Source organism: Cinclus cinclus, chromosome 1 (assembly GCF_963662255.1).
Source record: "Cinclus cinclus chromosome 1, bCinCin1.1, whole genome shotgun sequence".
Lineage (NCBI taxonomy): Eukaryota > Metazoa > Chordata > Aves > Passeriformes > Cinclidae > Cinclus > Cinclus cinclus.
The window spans coordinates 54,906,343-54,921,302 of record NC_085046.1 but is presented as its reverse complement, the minus strand read 5'-3'; the positions used below and the strand labels follow the sequence as shown (position 1 = coordinate 54,921,302).

General features: G+C 35.8%; 1 protein-coding gene across 1 annotated transcript; it reads right to left on the bottom strand.

The window, feature by feature from the left end:
• Positions 1 to 2,724: 2,724 nt before the first annotated feature.
• On the bottom strand, positions 2,725 to 14,739 carry LOC134047157 (mediator of RNA polymerase II transcription subunit 1-like). The gene is made up of 15 exons (XM_062498111.1): positions 14,668 to 14,739; positions 13,450 to 13,534; positions 13,040 to 13,094; positions 12,474 to 12,606; positions 11,379 to 11,407; positions 9,078 to 9,149; positions 8,915 to 8,989; positions 7,642 to 7,712; positions 7,246 to 7,311; positions 6,744 to 6,852; positions 5,929 to 6,053; positions 5,482 to 5,594; positions 3,614 to 3,809; positions 3,207 to 3,302; positions 2,725 to 2,750 (listed from the first exon to the last, which is right to left on the bottom strand). The coding sequence occupies exons 1-15, from the start codon at positions 14,737 to 14,739 to the stop codon at positions 2,725 to 2,727; spliced, it is 1,323 nt and encodes a 440-aa protein (XP_062354095.1).
• Positions 14,740 to 14,960: the final 221 nt, after the last annotated feature.

Sequence of the window (14,960 nt, the reverse complement as noted above, 5' to 3'; positions counted from 1 at the left end):
CCACATTGTTGCAAGTTTCTTGTAATGCCTTCATATTGGAAACAAAGAAAGTCTAGACATAGGCAAAGCTTTTGAACAGTAAACTATAATTAAAAAAAAAAAATCACAAAACCATTTTATACTTCGAGGCAAGAAAAAAATCTAAGGCAAAATTTCCTTGTTTATCAGATCCTTGAGTTTACAACATTCTTACTAAAAACTGTTATCCTGTCAGAGTTGCCAGACTGTAAGTTTGGTTTCCTTTCAGTACCACTTCTGCTTTAGGGGTAAACAGAACTGCAGTTCAGAGTCTTGCATTGAATGCATTTATGAAATACTGGACAAAGAGGGGTGTCTGCATTAATTGTGTATGTACAAAAAATGGTTCAAGTAACATTTTCTCCATAAACACTACTTTTCTCAAATGCCTGTGGTGTATTATAGACTGTATCATATATGTTAGACAGATTTTTTCCATATTATGGTAGGAAATGATGCAGAAAATGTTAGAAGTTACATAACTTCCCTAACTAATTTTTACTTAGTTGTTTTAACTAATTGTAAGTAGTGCCCTCTTTTAGCCAACACCAGTTGAGTTTCTTCACACACCTATTTTGATCATTAAATCACTGAAACCTTAATTTTGTTAAAACTAAACCAGACAATCTTCAATAAACAAAGCCAAAGAAATTTGAAGATTTGGCATCTGGGATCTTATATTTATATGGCCATTCACAGACATTAGAGTAACCAGAAGATACAGAGGAGATTAAGGCCTGGAAAATTGGAGCCTGTCTGAGAAAAAGATAAAGAAAGAACCAAGGATGTGGGATTAGCACGAAGAGAAATAAATCAATAATTAAGAGGGAATAGAATACTAATTAATGAAGTGAATTATATAAATTAATGTCTTTGTTCACTAAAAATGCACAAATAAGCAAAAAAGTTTTGTATTTGGGTCAGCGTTGAGGCTGGAACTTTGTCAGCCACACACGTCTCTTGAACAAGAATAATGTAATGCCTTACTTTCTAACAATAAAAAAAGACAGTGTTAGAGGGAATCTTATTTATCAAGGTAATTTTTGAGATTTTCAGTAATAAGACAAACATTAGTAGAACAGTGTTAGTTAGACTTTACCAATTTGGATGTTTAAAAATGCAGATTCAAGGCAATTATTTCCCATATTTAAAAGTTTGCAAAGAGGAGCTACCTTTCACAAATTACTAAGTAGACTTTATTTTTGCTTATAAAACCATCAGTTTTTTTGTCTATCATATCAGCTCCTACAGTAGCTATGGATTTACTTTCCCCCACAGAGTTTCAGTGCATAGTGAGGAGTTACTTTTTTTCCACGTTATCATCCAGAGTTTCCAGTTTGGCTGTAGAGAGATTTTCTTCTGTGCTGTCTGTATTATTTGGCTTATCTGTCACTACCCAGTCTTGCTCACCAGTCCCAGAAAAGCTTTCTTTGAGGCTGTTAGAATCTGTAGTGTGCTCTGATTGTGGTTCAGGTTGCTGTTCCGTGTCCATATCTCGTGTTTCACTGTCAGCTTTCACCTTGGCAGCATTCCTGAAAACAGCTCTCATGACAACTGGGACTGACATGCAACTGCAGAAGGAAATGACACATTAGTCACTGCTACAGACTTCATCTGTTCTTTGAAGTACTTCTGTTTTTTAAACAGAAGTGGCTGACACCTGAATAAAAACCAGCATCACTTCCTTTCTGTTTTTGTCTTGTACAACCTGGTGTTACATTGTAACCATAATATAAACTACATATGTTGTACCAGAAATGTATGTTGACACACACTGAAATCTAGTACTGAATCTTTAAAGTTAGGTGTGCAAAGAAGCTTTGACTGAAAGAGTGGGAGGGTCTTGTAAAAAAAAAAAAGAAGAAAAAAGTCCTAAGGGTGCTTCTAGTGAAAACCAAAACTAAGAATATTTAAATATATTCATTCTTGTTGAGTTTTATAATTGTAACCTTCATGTTTTGTATACATAGGTAGGTACATAATGTATCTTTTCTAAAACACTATCTATACTTGATGAGGTTTTTTCCTACTCTTAACCGGGTTCCAAAAATAGTACCTAGTTTAAAATCAGATACAAAATCCAACCTGCAGTGAGTTTGTTGTCATCAAACAGATAATAGTTGTATGCTAGCTGATGCCAAATCAATTAGTGCACTTAGATTATGTTTGTCTAGCCTATGTTCATTTATCACAACTTGCTCTCTTGGAATTTGTTCACACAACATGCCTGAGACAGTGTTGTAGACATGCCATATACAACTCACTTTCTGAAGAGAAGCACTGATTGCTGTTAGGTAAATGTGTGAAAAGACTTTTCCATGCTATTCTAAGATATGCTAGACATGAAACTGTCATCAGCTAGAGTCTTCAGAAAAGCACCTTTATAAAAGGTAAAACTCTCCACTCAATAGTCTTTCCCTGCTCCCATGTGCTTTCTACTAGAAACACTTCATCACTGTTCATGTTGAAAATTTTTGAAAGAGATACTTAAGACATTGAAGTAATAGTACTCCCGCTATTGTATTACTAGCATTTTACTAGAGTGAAGTTTTCCAGTTGCTGAGTTTATGGCATTATGAATGCTCATGATATATCCATTAAATGGACATCTGATGTTCATTCCAACTGTTATAAAATAAAGTACTTACCGTTTCACAGCTCTTGCTATGAAGTCATCACTAGAATTTAGAGTTGGATCTTGAGGATTTAAATGGAGGTGACATTGGATTTCTCTAGAGGTTATAACATCAATTACCACTAAGAAGGAACAGAACAGAAAAATGTTTGCTTTGAAATACTTACAAATATTGAAAACCATCCTTTCATTTTGATGCTTGAAGAGATGTAAGACTGAAGTCAGTGGAAAGAGGTTTACAGCAATATATTTCAATGACTTGCTTTTCCTTAATATAGTTAAATCAGAAATAGTAGAAGTTACAATTTATTTATTAAATACAGCCCAAGACAAAACAGGACTTGAAAATTTACTTTCTATATTATTCTGAGTTCAGAACACTTAGTAAGCAGTTTATACACAAGTGTATACACTTTGTGTTTTTCATGGGCTGCACGCTGTTGAGTAGCCCTTAGAATATTTGTAACTGAGAAGTATAGTGTAGGAGCCTAGATAGAACCAAGTCCCTTGTCGGCTCAAGTAAAGATGACAGTAGCAATTATTCCACACATACCACAGGCTAAATTCTCTTTCACAGGATGAAGGAAAAAGACAGAAAAGCTGGTGATCTTGTGTGGTACCACTTCAAAGTAAAGCAGTTCTGAATCATCTAGAAATAAAATTACTGTTTAGTGATATCCACCATTGAAGTTGGACTCTTTTTGGCAGAATTACACACCAGAATTTTAAAAATATTGATACAATAGTCCAATTATTCATTACTTTGACAACTTAGTTTATGTGCATAGAATGAGCATAGAATTAAAAAAAAATCAATACAGCATTAAGAATTTTTTATTATATACAGTACTCCACAAGTAATGACAGATTTGGCAAGGGAGCAGTAAAATCTGTCAACACCCAACTTAGAAACCAGTATGTCTCTAATACTGTGCCATCACTTCCAGCCACACAACTTACCTTCATTTGTATGCTTCTCAGAGACACAGCTGCTAATAAGAGTATTATACGCCATTTGATGCCGAAGAATCTCTATTATGCCAGGCACACATTTTGGATGGCTGAATGGAACTTTACTGACCAAGGCTCCTGCTAAATCTGATTTTTCTGAGCCCTTGTTTATGAAGTAACAGTGCTTTGGGCAATCTGGAAGAGACTAAGCAATAAGGAGGGTGATATTTCAAGGACTGAAAACAGGAAAGTAAAGCTTGATGTTATCAGGCAACTGTACAATCTACAACAAAAATATTTTTGAAGGATACATATCTAGCATTCCATCATACTGCTGCATTTCTAGTAGAATCCTTAGAGGAAGCTTAACGAGATCCACTCTCCCTCCCAAATACATCTAAATTAGGCAGATACACCCAGAGTCAAGTGGTCAGGAGTTTAAGTATCACCAATTCTTCCAAGTAGTTTTCAGAGCCCTATAGACTATAAAAATGTTAGTGACCAAGATAATAATATCATAGCAATGCTGCTTGATAGCTGCACAGACAGGATGGAAGTTTTGCTGGAAATCTCTACTGGACAACAGATGTTGTTCCAACCTCCATCACTACTACGTTTTCTTTGGAGAGATATGTTTGGCTGGAATATCTCCTGATGATTCATTTGAACATGAGGAGGAAATAGTAAAAAAAAAATTACCACCTGTCCATGTTAACAGTGATTCTATGACAAAATTAGAGTGCACTAATATGTTATCTACTTCAGGAGGCCAAATGGGAACTGTCCCCTTAAGAACAGGGCGGGACAGTTAATTAGGCGGGTCTACACTAACAAAAGCTGAAAAGCTTTTCCTTGTGTGTTCATGGATCAGAAGGATTTCCCCTACACTCATTTCAAGGTTAGAATACAATTTAGTAATTCTAGAAATACAATCTTTAAACTCGGAAGTAAAATCTTCTCCCAAGTATAAATATTTTAGGGAATTGTTGAAAAGTTACCGAGCCTTTCATGTGCCTCTAATAGAACTGAAAGATTAATTCGATCTTACAGAAGAGAAAAGCTTTGCCAAACATTATTTTAGCATGGTGAAAATTTACTACTACCTTCTGTACCACTGCCTTAAGGGCTAAGAACTAAGCAGGCAATGGGCTATATGAACACTGCTAGTAGAACAGAAAAAAAGCGTCGCCTTCTTTTGCTGCCATGAATTGCAAAATTAATGTTTCCTAGCAAAAAATAAGTAGATCATTGAAGCTTATCTTGTAGTTGCCCTGTACATAAGTCTGGAAGAAGGCATCTTAGCCACATCTTTCTATTCTACAACTTTACATCTAATGCAGTCTAAACAACCATATTTCAATAATGCAAAAGGAAAGCCTTCTTCAGTTAAACAACCTTGTCTCTAGATAGCAGTTGGCACCACTGTTGTAACACTTTATATTTTTCTTCCTGCCAGTCCCTTTAAAAGGAATCAATAGTCTCAGTGTTATCTAATTAAGAAATCCATTTTGTGAAAACAGTGTGACATGCGGCCTGATAAAGATCTTCAAAAATACCTTATTGGGACTTGCTCCTCACACCAGTCAATCAGTCAATACGTTTCCTTCTTTTTAAGTCATTAATGATAAAGTTCTGAGCAATCCTTAGAAGAGCAAATATTTGGGTTACACACAGACAAATTAGTATGACTTCAGCAGCCAAGCACACAGTGTTTCATTGATGAGGATGAGAAGCTCACTTACATGAAAGGATATAATACTGCTTTATAAATTATACTATTTGCTAAAGAGTACTTTTGTTGGAATTCTGGGAAACCTACATTGTTTGCTTATGGGGAAATGGTAATTCAGTGTGCGTCAAATGCACACTATACTTACCACAAAGAAACAGGATTTATTTGTAGACAAGTCTTCACTGCATTTTTCTTTAAGAGTAGACTGAACAATTAGCTTATACAGTGGAGCTTGTTTCAAGCCAGAAATCTGAATTCCTGAAACCAGGTCATTATTTTTATTAGCAATTAGGTTACGAAAGCTACTATTAAAAACCAAATGTTTTGAAAAGACAAAAACATTGATTTTCTTATTCCCCTTTTTTGCTATTGGGAATTTGATGTAGAGTGTTTAACTTTGCCTATAATTGTCATATGTCTCTTAAAACTTTTGTGTTTTACACTGTTTGTTAAATGTTACACTTGAACTGACAGAACAGAATATGTTCTGCCCCAGAAGCAACTTCTTATTACATTAACATGGGAATTAAAAAACAAATAAGCAATGCATAGTCACAGAGGTACTTAGTCTTAAAAAACAATTGTAACATGCCTGTGAGCCTCTGAATCTCTTCAATACTGGATGAAGACATTGGAACAGGCTGATGAAATTTCAGAACAAAAAAAGCTCGCAAATCCATGCTGAGTTCATCAGTCAGTTGCAAAAATACAGGGCTGCTAGGAAAAACAATGTTAGAATGAAAGTTTTTTTACAGAAATTGCCACAACAAGGACTCAGTGCAAGGCCACTATCACATCCCTAGCAGTTTATTATGTTCCATACATTTTTTGACTTGAGAAATGTTTTGCTTTATAAATGCAACTTTAATAGTTTAAAACATGGTTAATGTGAAAACTGACAGAAAGGAAAAGTGAGACACAGAAACTGAGTGACATTTTTTACAAATAATTCTACAGTATTTTAGTTCAGAAAGTTGCTTCAGACAGTACTGAGGTAGAGAGAGATGAGGTGTCAGTACCCATAGTGGGATGATGAACTATTTTGTTTACTTTAGGTGTAATATCTATCAGTATACGCTTTCTTTACTGTGAATCTATGAAGGATTTGCTTGTTGAATACTGGGAAGTTTCAGTAATATTGTTCCAGTGGCTCTTTCTGGCTTCAAGTCTATGAATAAATTCATAGTTCAATGCAACTGACACAGTTAAATAAGAACACAACACCTTTGAAGTCAATTTGGGAAAATTGTAAAAGCCACAAGTTATAAAGGGTGTAGCTATGGAGCATAAAGAACATAAATAAAACAGAACTTCCTGTTTCAGCACAGCCTAAATGTAAGTTATGCTGAAGTCAGTGCCAGTGTCTTGTAAATCCATTTCTGTATTGACAAGTGTCCAGAGCATTACCTGTTCTCTCCATCTTGAGGATCTGCAATTAATGGAGAAAGAGGCAGTTTGTGGAGTGTATCTGTGCCTTCAACAGTTACAACTGTTTTTGTTCCATATACCTGGGAACCTGAGGGAGAAAGAGAATGGTATTATTTTCCTTATTTTAGTGTATATTAATCCTAGGCATGCAAAATATACAGTGGTAAGGACTTGGAAAGTCAGGTCCAACTGACAACCACAGTGGTGTGGGCAGTGAAGAGAAGCCTCCACTGACCACACCCAAAAGGCCAAAGTTGCCCAAAGATGCTACCAGCAATAGCTGAATCAACAACCAAGATATGGAATGTAGTTTCATGATGGACATTAAAACTGTGCTAAAGCGCATCACAAAAATTGTTCTCCTAAACTAGAATTTTACATTTTATTTCTGAGCTTCCAGTAATTAATTTTGCTTAATGAAAATGATAGTAATGAAAACTTTTCATGTTAGCTATTTCTGCTGAAACAGCAATAGCTTTACCATGATTTAATTCTGCTTCCAAAACTTGATAGGGAGAAATGTAAAATTCAATGTTCATTGGGGTTCCTGAGGAATAAAAAAATAATGGTTACTGCACAGGTTAATAGAGGAAATGTGCTGGGTACCTTGACACAAAAGTGAAAAAACCAACACTGTAGATGGGCAGAGGGGATTCCTTGTAGAATACATCTCTACTTACAATATATGTTCAATATATGTTCTGTTTGTCTGTACATTATCTGAGAATAGAGGCACAGTAAGTCCCTAGGGCAGGTTTTATTTATATAGAGGATCTTTCCTGTACATAAAGATCAACTCAGTACTGTTATTTGCTTACAATTCTTTGAAAAGGGAAAAGAAAAAAAGGAGAAAAAGAAAAAAGAAAAAAAAAATCACCTCCAGTTCTTGGCACCAGGTGTCCTACTTTTCCATTAAGTACTTCAGTAACTCTGTTTAGATCCTGTGTTCTATTTCAAAACATATCTTAATTAGTGTTTCCTGCATTGCAGTGATAGCTGGGCTAATGTAATTTCTAATTTGTATCCTTAATCCAAAGAAGACAATGCTTTTTTGGAAGTAGACTGTATGTCCAATATGTCCACCTTCCAAAACACCACAACTCCACATATGCATAACTCTTGGGACTTGGGCTTCCACTTTCCCTGTATCTGAGCTGTTTCATGTTGCACTTTGGTGTGCTATTACCAGAAATGAAAGGGGTCAGAAATATTAGAGTGGCAACTGGTTGAGCAAAGAATGAAGAAATAACCTGGATAAACTAACTTTAACAGAACCAGTCTCTGACTTAAAGTGTGTTCATATAGCTGAATACATATAGCCTACATTTACATAGCTGTGTACCAACTCTGCAGTGCATTAACTTACAGCATAGATGGGACAAATAATCTGTTTAATTTATAAATAATATTTAGTGAGATATATTTACTGAGTGACCAGCAAGGATACAGCACATTAGTTCATAGTGTTACTATGCTTCATAAGGAAAAACTTCAAAAATAATCCAAGAGGGTGTTTCAAGTTACAGGAGGCCATACCTGCCAAGGTATGTATGTATGTAAATTAATAGGCAAGATATCAGAGAAGATATTTCAAAAATCCAGAAGGAAAGCACTGCCCTCAACTCTGATTTATTGAAAGTAATGAAAATCCTTGTACAATTACCAGAAGGTTTAGGAAACTGCTCCCCATCTATCTGTAATCCTACTCTTTGAAAGGAGAAATGAGAAAAGGAAGGAGGAAAGCTGGCATCCACTACTCCTGATCTAAAACCTGAGGACAAAATGAGATACCCAAACAGCAGAATCCCAAAAGGTCTATTTTACTTCTGCCACAGTGAGTTCTAAACATGACTGCTGACTTTCAGACACACTGTTTGCTCCCAATGGGTGGTCACATGTGCACACCACCAAGCTCTGTGACCAACCAGTTTCCCAGGAAGTCCCTTAGATAAAGCACAGGAGTTCACAGGAATTAGTAGATCGTCTGGTTTGGCATGTCTGGGGTTGACAAAGTCTTCAAGCTTCCCAGTGGGAGAAAACTCATTAGCTTCCCACATCCTGCTCTATAATTAGATCAGTTAACTTGTTTTTTAGTGAAATGAGTGGGTGTGGGTAGAGGTAAAGGAACAAAGAGATAGACTGTAAGTTACCTGTCTAGAAGAGACATTGAATAAAGGTCTTTTTCAAGGGCCTGCAAAGCAAGATATCCCTTAGCTTTCATTTCACTGGGAAAAAGAAAAGACATTTTATTTGTAAGTAAACAAAAGTTAGGCTATGGATTTCAAAAGTTTTTGAGTAAAAAATAACTGCAACCTGTTTCCTGGAATTTGATACATATTTGACAGGTCTTCTAGAATCTCGCCAAAGGCATCATAGTTCTTCATCCTAACACAAAGAAATAATCACTATCACACTACTAAATGAGATGGAAAATAACTCTTTTATACATAACTTTCTAAAAAAGGCAACATTTAAGAGTGACATTGGCCCGCTCCTTATCAGATCAAGCAGCATACTGATTTTAAATTTTCTTAGAAGATACCAGAAAATGTATCCTTTGGTTTTGTTGCAAGAAGCACTGTAATTATAGCTGAAACTGGCACTGAAATAGGCACTACTGAGAGCAATAAATGTACATGAAACACAAATATGAAAGCTCATCAGCTTTTCCTGATGTTCCAATAAAACTAGTCATATACTACTACTTCCCTAAGACATGTATGTGTACATTGCTCTTTTCATTAAAAAACAAAAATTGCATTAATGCTGCACTGCACAGCACCATGTGAGACAGACCTTAAATATAACTGATAGATACATCAATATGAAAAAAAAAGAAAAAGAAGAAAAAAAAAACAAAAAAAACCCACCAAGAACAGGACAAGTGGCTTGGTTTGTAAATTAATGGTTCAGGCTGCTCAAACCCCAGAATTCCTGTGGATTTTGACTTGGTGTGACAGCCTGGAGCTGTGTTCAAACTAACCCATCAAGTATTTACTCATTTGCTTAAGTAGATTTTACATAGTTTTACAAGTCTTACTAGACTCTGGTGCTCCAGTCACACAGACAGCTCAAGACTTTCCTCCTTATGCAGATGTGACTGCAATGTGAATCAGAAGATACAAAATAAGCCTGCCTGAACTTTAACACTGGGACAAACTCTTTCAAACCTGGAACCTAAACAAGTCACTCAGCTCTCCTCTGTCTCTTTCCAGCTAGACTAGTGGGGACGAAGGGAAAAAGGAGGGAAGCAGGCATGTGTGCAGGAACAGACACAGCACCAGTCTGTGCATTAGCTGGCTGGGTCATCTTAATTTGATAGTTACTTTGAGACATGATAGGAAACATTACACATATAACAAACTGCCTTACAATCAAATAAAATACTACACCAAGAGGTGTGGAAGGGATACTTGTGCTTTGTGACAAATCTTAACAAAACCAGAAAGGCAGAGAAGTAGCATCCACAGTACCAATGATAACTATATGCCATTGCTCAGAGCCAAACTGCTTGCATTAACATCACTGGAAGTCAAAAATCTAGGAAAATGTGAGTTCAAGCTTTAAGTCATAGCTGTTTACACCCATAAAGATAGTATAACCTCATTTCTGAGGAAAAAAAAGAGGGCTGGAAAAACTGATGATGAATAATATAAAAGAGAGATTAAACACTCAAGGTCATTGATTATTGTTTCTCTTTTTACCTTCCCTTTATATTATTTGGCTACAAAATTTAAATAAGAATCCAATTTCCTAAATATACTCATTATTATTAAAATCTGGAACCTCAATCAGATTCACTGAAGAACTTATAAACAGACTTTTAGAGTAGTGGCCTGACCTGGAACAGCAACTATTCAGACAGGACAAACATGATAGTAACAAATATATATAGTTCCCTTCTGCTACATGAGAAAATTAGTGTCATATCTCCCCCTATGTATTTGCAAAGAAACTCAGGCCATGTGAGAGCACCTTGCTTTCACTGCTGTGAGAGAAACCTGAAGGACATGCAGTTAAAAGTATCTGCATAAGGACAATACAAAGACTATTTAGTATTTGATGGAAGCAGGAGAGGAAAAGTAGTATCTAGTTTGTATCTGTAAATCTGCCAGATCTGAATTGTCATCATCAGTCTATTGCCAAAACTATGGGTCCACGTAGTTCCGTAATTCTTGCAATCAAGACAAAGGCCAGTATTTCAAGGTTGTGTTTGACTGGCAACTAGAGCCAATGTCTTGGGGATTATTCTTTACCCTCCTCCATTGAAGCAGGTGCATTCAGTGGAATGGCTTAAGAAATAAATAATTCTCAGCCTGGAGTATCTTTTCAAAATTATATTTTCTGCAGTTTTAGCCTTGAATTTATGAATTCAAAGCAGGTAATAATAGTTACAATGGCAACCAACTTCCCAATATGGAGGATTGGAACCAACTTCCCACAGAAAATGGAATCCAAAATGGTCAGTTCTTCTGTTGCTTACTGAATTCATATTATTGTTCCCTGATTCTCTTTCCTTTTTTCCCCTCCTCTTCAGTTTTTACACTGGAATGGTTTTCCATTACACAGGAATTCCTTTCCACTTAACATGAAAGCCTATACATGATTCTTTACCTTAGAAGCTGGACCAAGTCATCACAAACCTACAGAAATAAGAGACAGGAGTTTCATCTTTCTTGAAGTTTGTGACACATCTTTTATAAGCATTTCATTAGTAATGATAAGCTTGATCTCCATTACTTTTAAGTAGCTGCATGGTTAACATTAAAAAAAAAATCCCCAACACTCAAAACAAAGACTAACAGTGCAATAATTAAAAAGATATTACTATAATAATTGGAAAAATAAAGACTCTGTGAAAGAGGGTAAAATTAACAGAAATAGTTTGTTGATAAACTCAGAAAAAAAAAAATGCATCTTGGCCGGTTTTTCTTTTACTGGTTGTGCTGGAATTCTCTGAATATGCATTTTCATTCTAATGATATTGTCCAGCACTCACTGATCAACAGACCTGTGCTAGATAAATGAACAGTTTGAAATTCCAGAGCTGACTTCAACTATAAATAATGGACAAAATTAACTCCAAGGTAATGTAATAATTTGGATACTTACTGACAAAAGCCAGAGTTTATGTTCCCCAACCCCCCACAACAGGTTGTTGTTATATCTTTGATCTGAAGGATTGTCTGTAATTCTGTAACAACTGCAGAACATGATATGTGAACTTTAGGGTGATATTCTGTGAATAATGGAATAGAAATTTTGCTAGAAAAACATCCCTCACTAGTAGAAATATATATACTCCTAAAGAAGGCAGAATTAACAACAGCATAGCTCCAAGACATCCATTGAGAATATATATTGCACTACACCTTGGCAGGAAAATATTTCAAACCCCTGTGATTTACTGTATACTGGTAACACTGAAACATGAAAATTAAAATATTTACACGTGCTACCACAAAATTTTTGGAATTCTTAGGTCTGTCAGTTGAGTTTTACTGTAATACTTGGCACTAGAGTATTTAGTATCTGTTATTGAGTTGTAAGTTTAAGTGAGAGATTAAGATGCCTAAAGAGGTAGCTGGTGTCATGCACAGGCTTGCAAGAGTGACAAGACCAAAAGGAATTCAAAACTTTTCTGACATGACAGCTGGAAGCCAGGTGGGAGACTACAGCATCATGAGAGACAGAGAAAATTAATTTTACCACAGGAGCTTCTTCAAAGTGAGCCAGCTTTACATCCATCACATCTCCATCCTTCTCCAGCTGAATCTCTACATAAAACATCATTGATGTTATGTAGCAGGCAGTCCCACTGGGGCTAACATGAACAGTAAGTCTGAGAAAGATGAGAAACAGAAAAAAAAAAAAACAAGCTTGTATATATAAAAATTCTGTCACTTAAAAAAGAAAATTTACTAGTATAGTTCACTTGGTCGTGGGAAGAGACCCAAAATACTTCAAAAATAACTCTTCCTCACTTCAGCTTCTGAAAACTATCCAATCAGGCATGTATTTGTGCTCTGCTCTTTGCATTATCATGTTGGTCTGCTCAAAACTATTAACCTCAGTCTGCAGCTTCGGGATGTAGGCATTTATGTCCTCTCTTTACCCAACAACCTCCTCCACAAAGGGCTAATCAAAATAGGCAAATACACTCCATTAGAACACTGAGCTAAAAATTAACATTGTTGACAAGCCAACCAGATGGTATTCCTCTCTGGACTTGGAGCCATGCTTGCTCATTTGCATTTATTCATAAACTTACTTACCCTTTTTGTCTGGATAAAAGTTCCAACTTGTTCATCACAGAAAACATGGATTTAGCTGTGAAAACCAGAAATGCAATTTAATCAAACTGCAATGATCAAGAAGTAGAACCAGTATTTTCTTGCTTTAAAGGATATGATTTAGGTAATGAGAAAATAGTATCTCTTGAGTGATTTATTAATGACAACTATTACAATATTGAGAGTGTGCGCTGGGTAGAAAATATTCTCAGGCTTTAAGAATAGCTATAGCCTAAAGGTTTAGCCCAAAGACGAGTGGCAAGTCTCTCGTCTCTTATCCACCTCTGTGTTTGTACATTTGACGTTTTTGTGAAGAACATCAGTAGAGAAGCATTGGTAGATTCCACACAATATTAAAAGAATATACTTTGAGTTATCCAACAGCTCATTACCATTTAATGTCCTTTCTATCTTCTCCATGCAAGAAACCAATAGACCATCTGGAGCATTACTGGCAGGCTTTCGAAGTGGGTTATCCTAGCACATTTGGGAAAACAAGAGACAAAAAACGATTCCTTAAATTGCTAGTTAAGAGACACAGCACACAGATGCCCCATACAACAAACCCCTGGTTATTTGTTTTTGTCAAACACAGAGGTGACCTATAATTGGAGCTATCTCTGAAATGGCAGCACTGAATGGATTTGTGAAGACATTATTGTGCAGTAATTACATACCAGATGCCTTTGGAGCAAGGAGTGGCTTTCCATTCCCCTCTCTTTTGAGCTGAACACTAGATGTGTCAGCTAATTTCACAGTGAAGCTAGAGATAAACTAAGAAAATACTTGTGTTTTTATTTCAGAAAAAATCTGCCTGGGCGAATAGAAGAGATGAGTAAGTGCCACTGGTTAGATTAGGATAAGAGTTTCAGCTGAAGATACTCACTTCAGTAGCAAGCAAACTCTCAGTTTTTCTTCAAGCTGTTGTCTGAAAACTTCTCATGCTTCACACTTCAATTAACAAAGAACACTCACTGTTGAAGAATTTTCACTTTGTTCAAATTCAGGACATTGTTTTCAGAGTAAGGCTTGAGTTAAGCATTAATAAAAAGAAGCATGGAAATAAATAGGAATTTTTATACTGAGCTCACAGCAGTTGTGCTAATCTGCTCTTTACGAAGATGATTCTTAAGTTAGCTACTGGAAGGGTAGGAAGCATGAATGACTTAAGGAATATCACAGCAGCATAAAGTCTACATAGCAGACTTCAGACCAGTTTCTAAAATAGAGTTTTTCTCCCAGTCCTATAGGCAATAAATTGTCTTTACATACCATGAATATGGTAATGATAATGAATGGAAAGTAACCTCAACTGGTAGACAATCAGTACTAACTCCTGAATAGTTAAAACAATGCAAGAAACAATCCCTAAAGTGTTAAAATTAGGCAGAAAACTTTTATAATTCATTGTATTAAGCAAAATGGGAAGCCCGGCTATATCAAGCACCAGATTTTTCTGGGGGTTATCCTTTGGTTAGTTTTGGATTGCATGTGGCGTCTTTGTTGGTTGGTTTTGCTTATTGCTTTTGAAAATCAAGCCATTTTTTAAATACCTTGGAAACATACTCTTATACCACATATCCTTCTCTCACCTAACCTGTCATTCTTACCATGCAAAAATAAACAAGTCTCAGAGTTTCAGTCCATGGCCTTTGTTGGTATTTTAAACGCAACTGTTCCATTAAAGCATTTGTAGAAATAGCTGTCACAACACCTGAAAAACATGTCAAAATGTTCTAAATATAATGGCATGTATTTACATTGGCAACCAGAAATGCTGGAGGAGGACAAATGTAATACCTTGCTAAGGTCATAGATGTTACGCTTCAAAGAAGGAAGTAAATAAAAAAAATGTTTTTCTTGAATTTTGCACATACAAACATCTAATTTTGGTAATACTTTG

Bases quoted from the DNA above. Each gene is read 5' to 3' on its own strand.
- LOC134047157 (XM_062498111.1), bottom strand. From the start codon at position 14,739: ATGGAACAGTTGCGTTTAAAATACCAACAAAGGCCATGGACTGAAACT. The intron at 6,054-6,743 runs GTAATGCTCTGG...TGTTTTTCCTAG, and splicing joins CCTCAAGATGGAGAGAACAG to CAGCCCTGTATTTTTGCAAC. The intron at 5,595-5,928 runs GCATGTTACAAT...ACCTGGTTTCAG, and splicing joins AGAGATTCAGAGGCTCACAG to GAATTCAGATTTCTGGCTTG.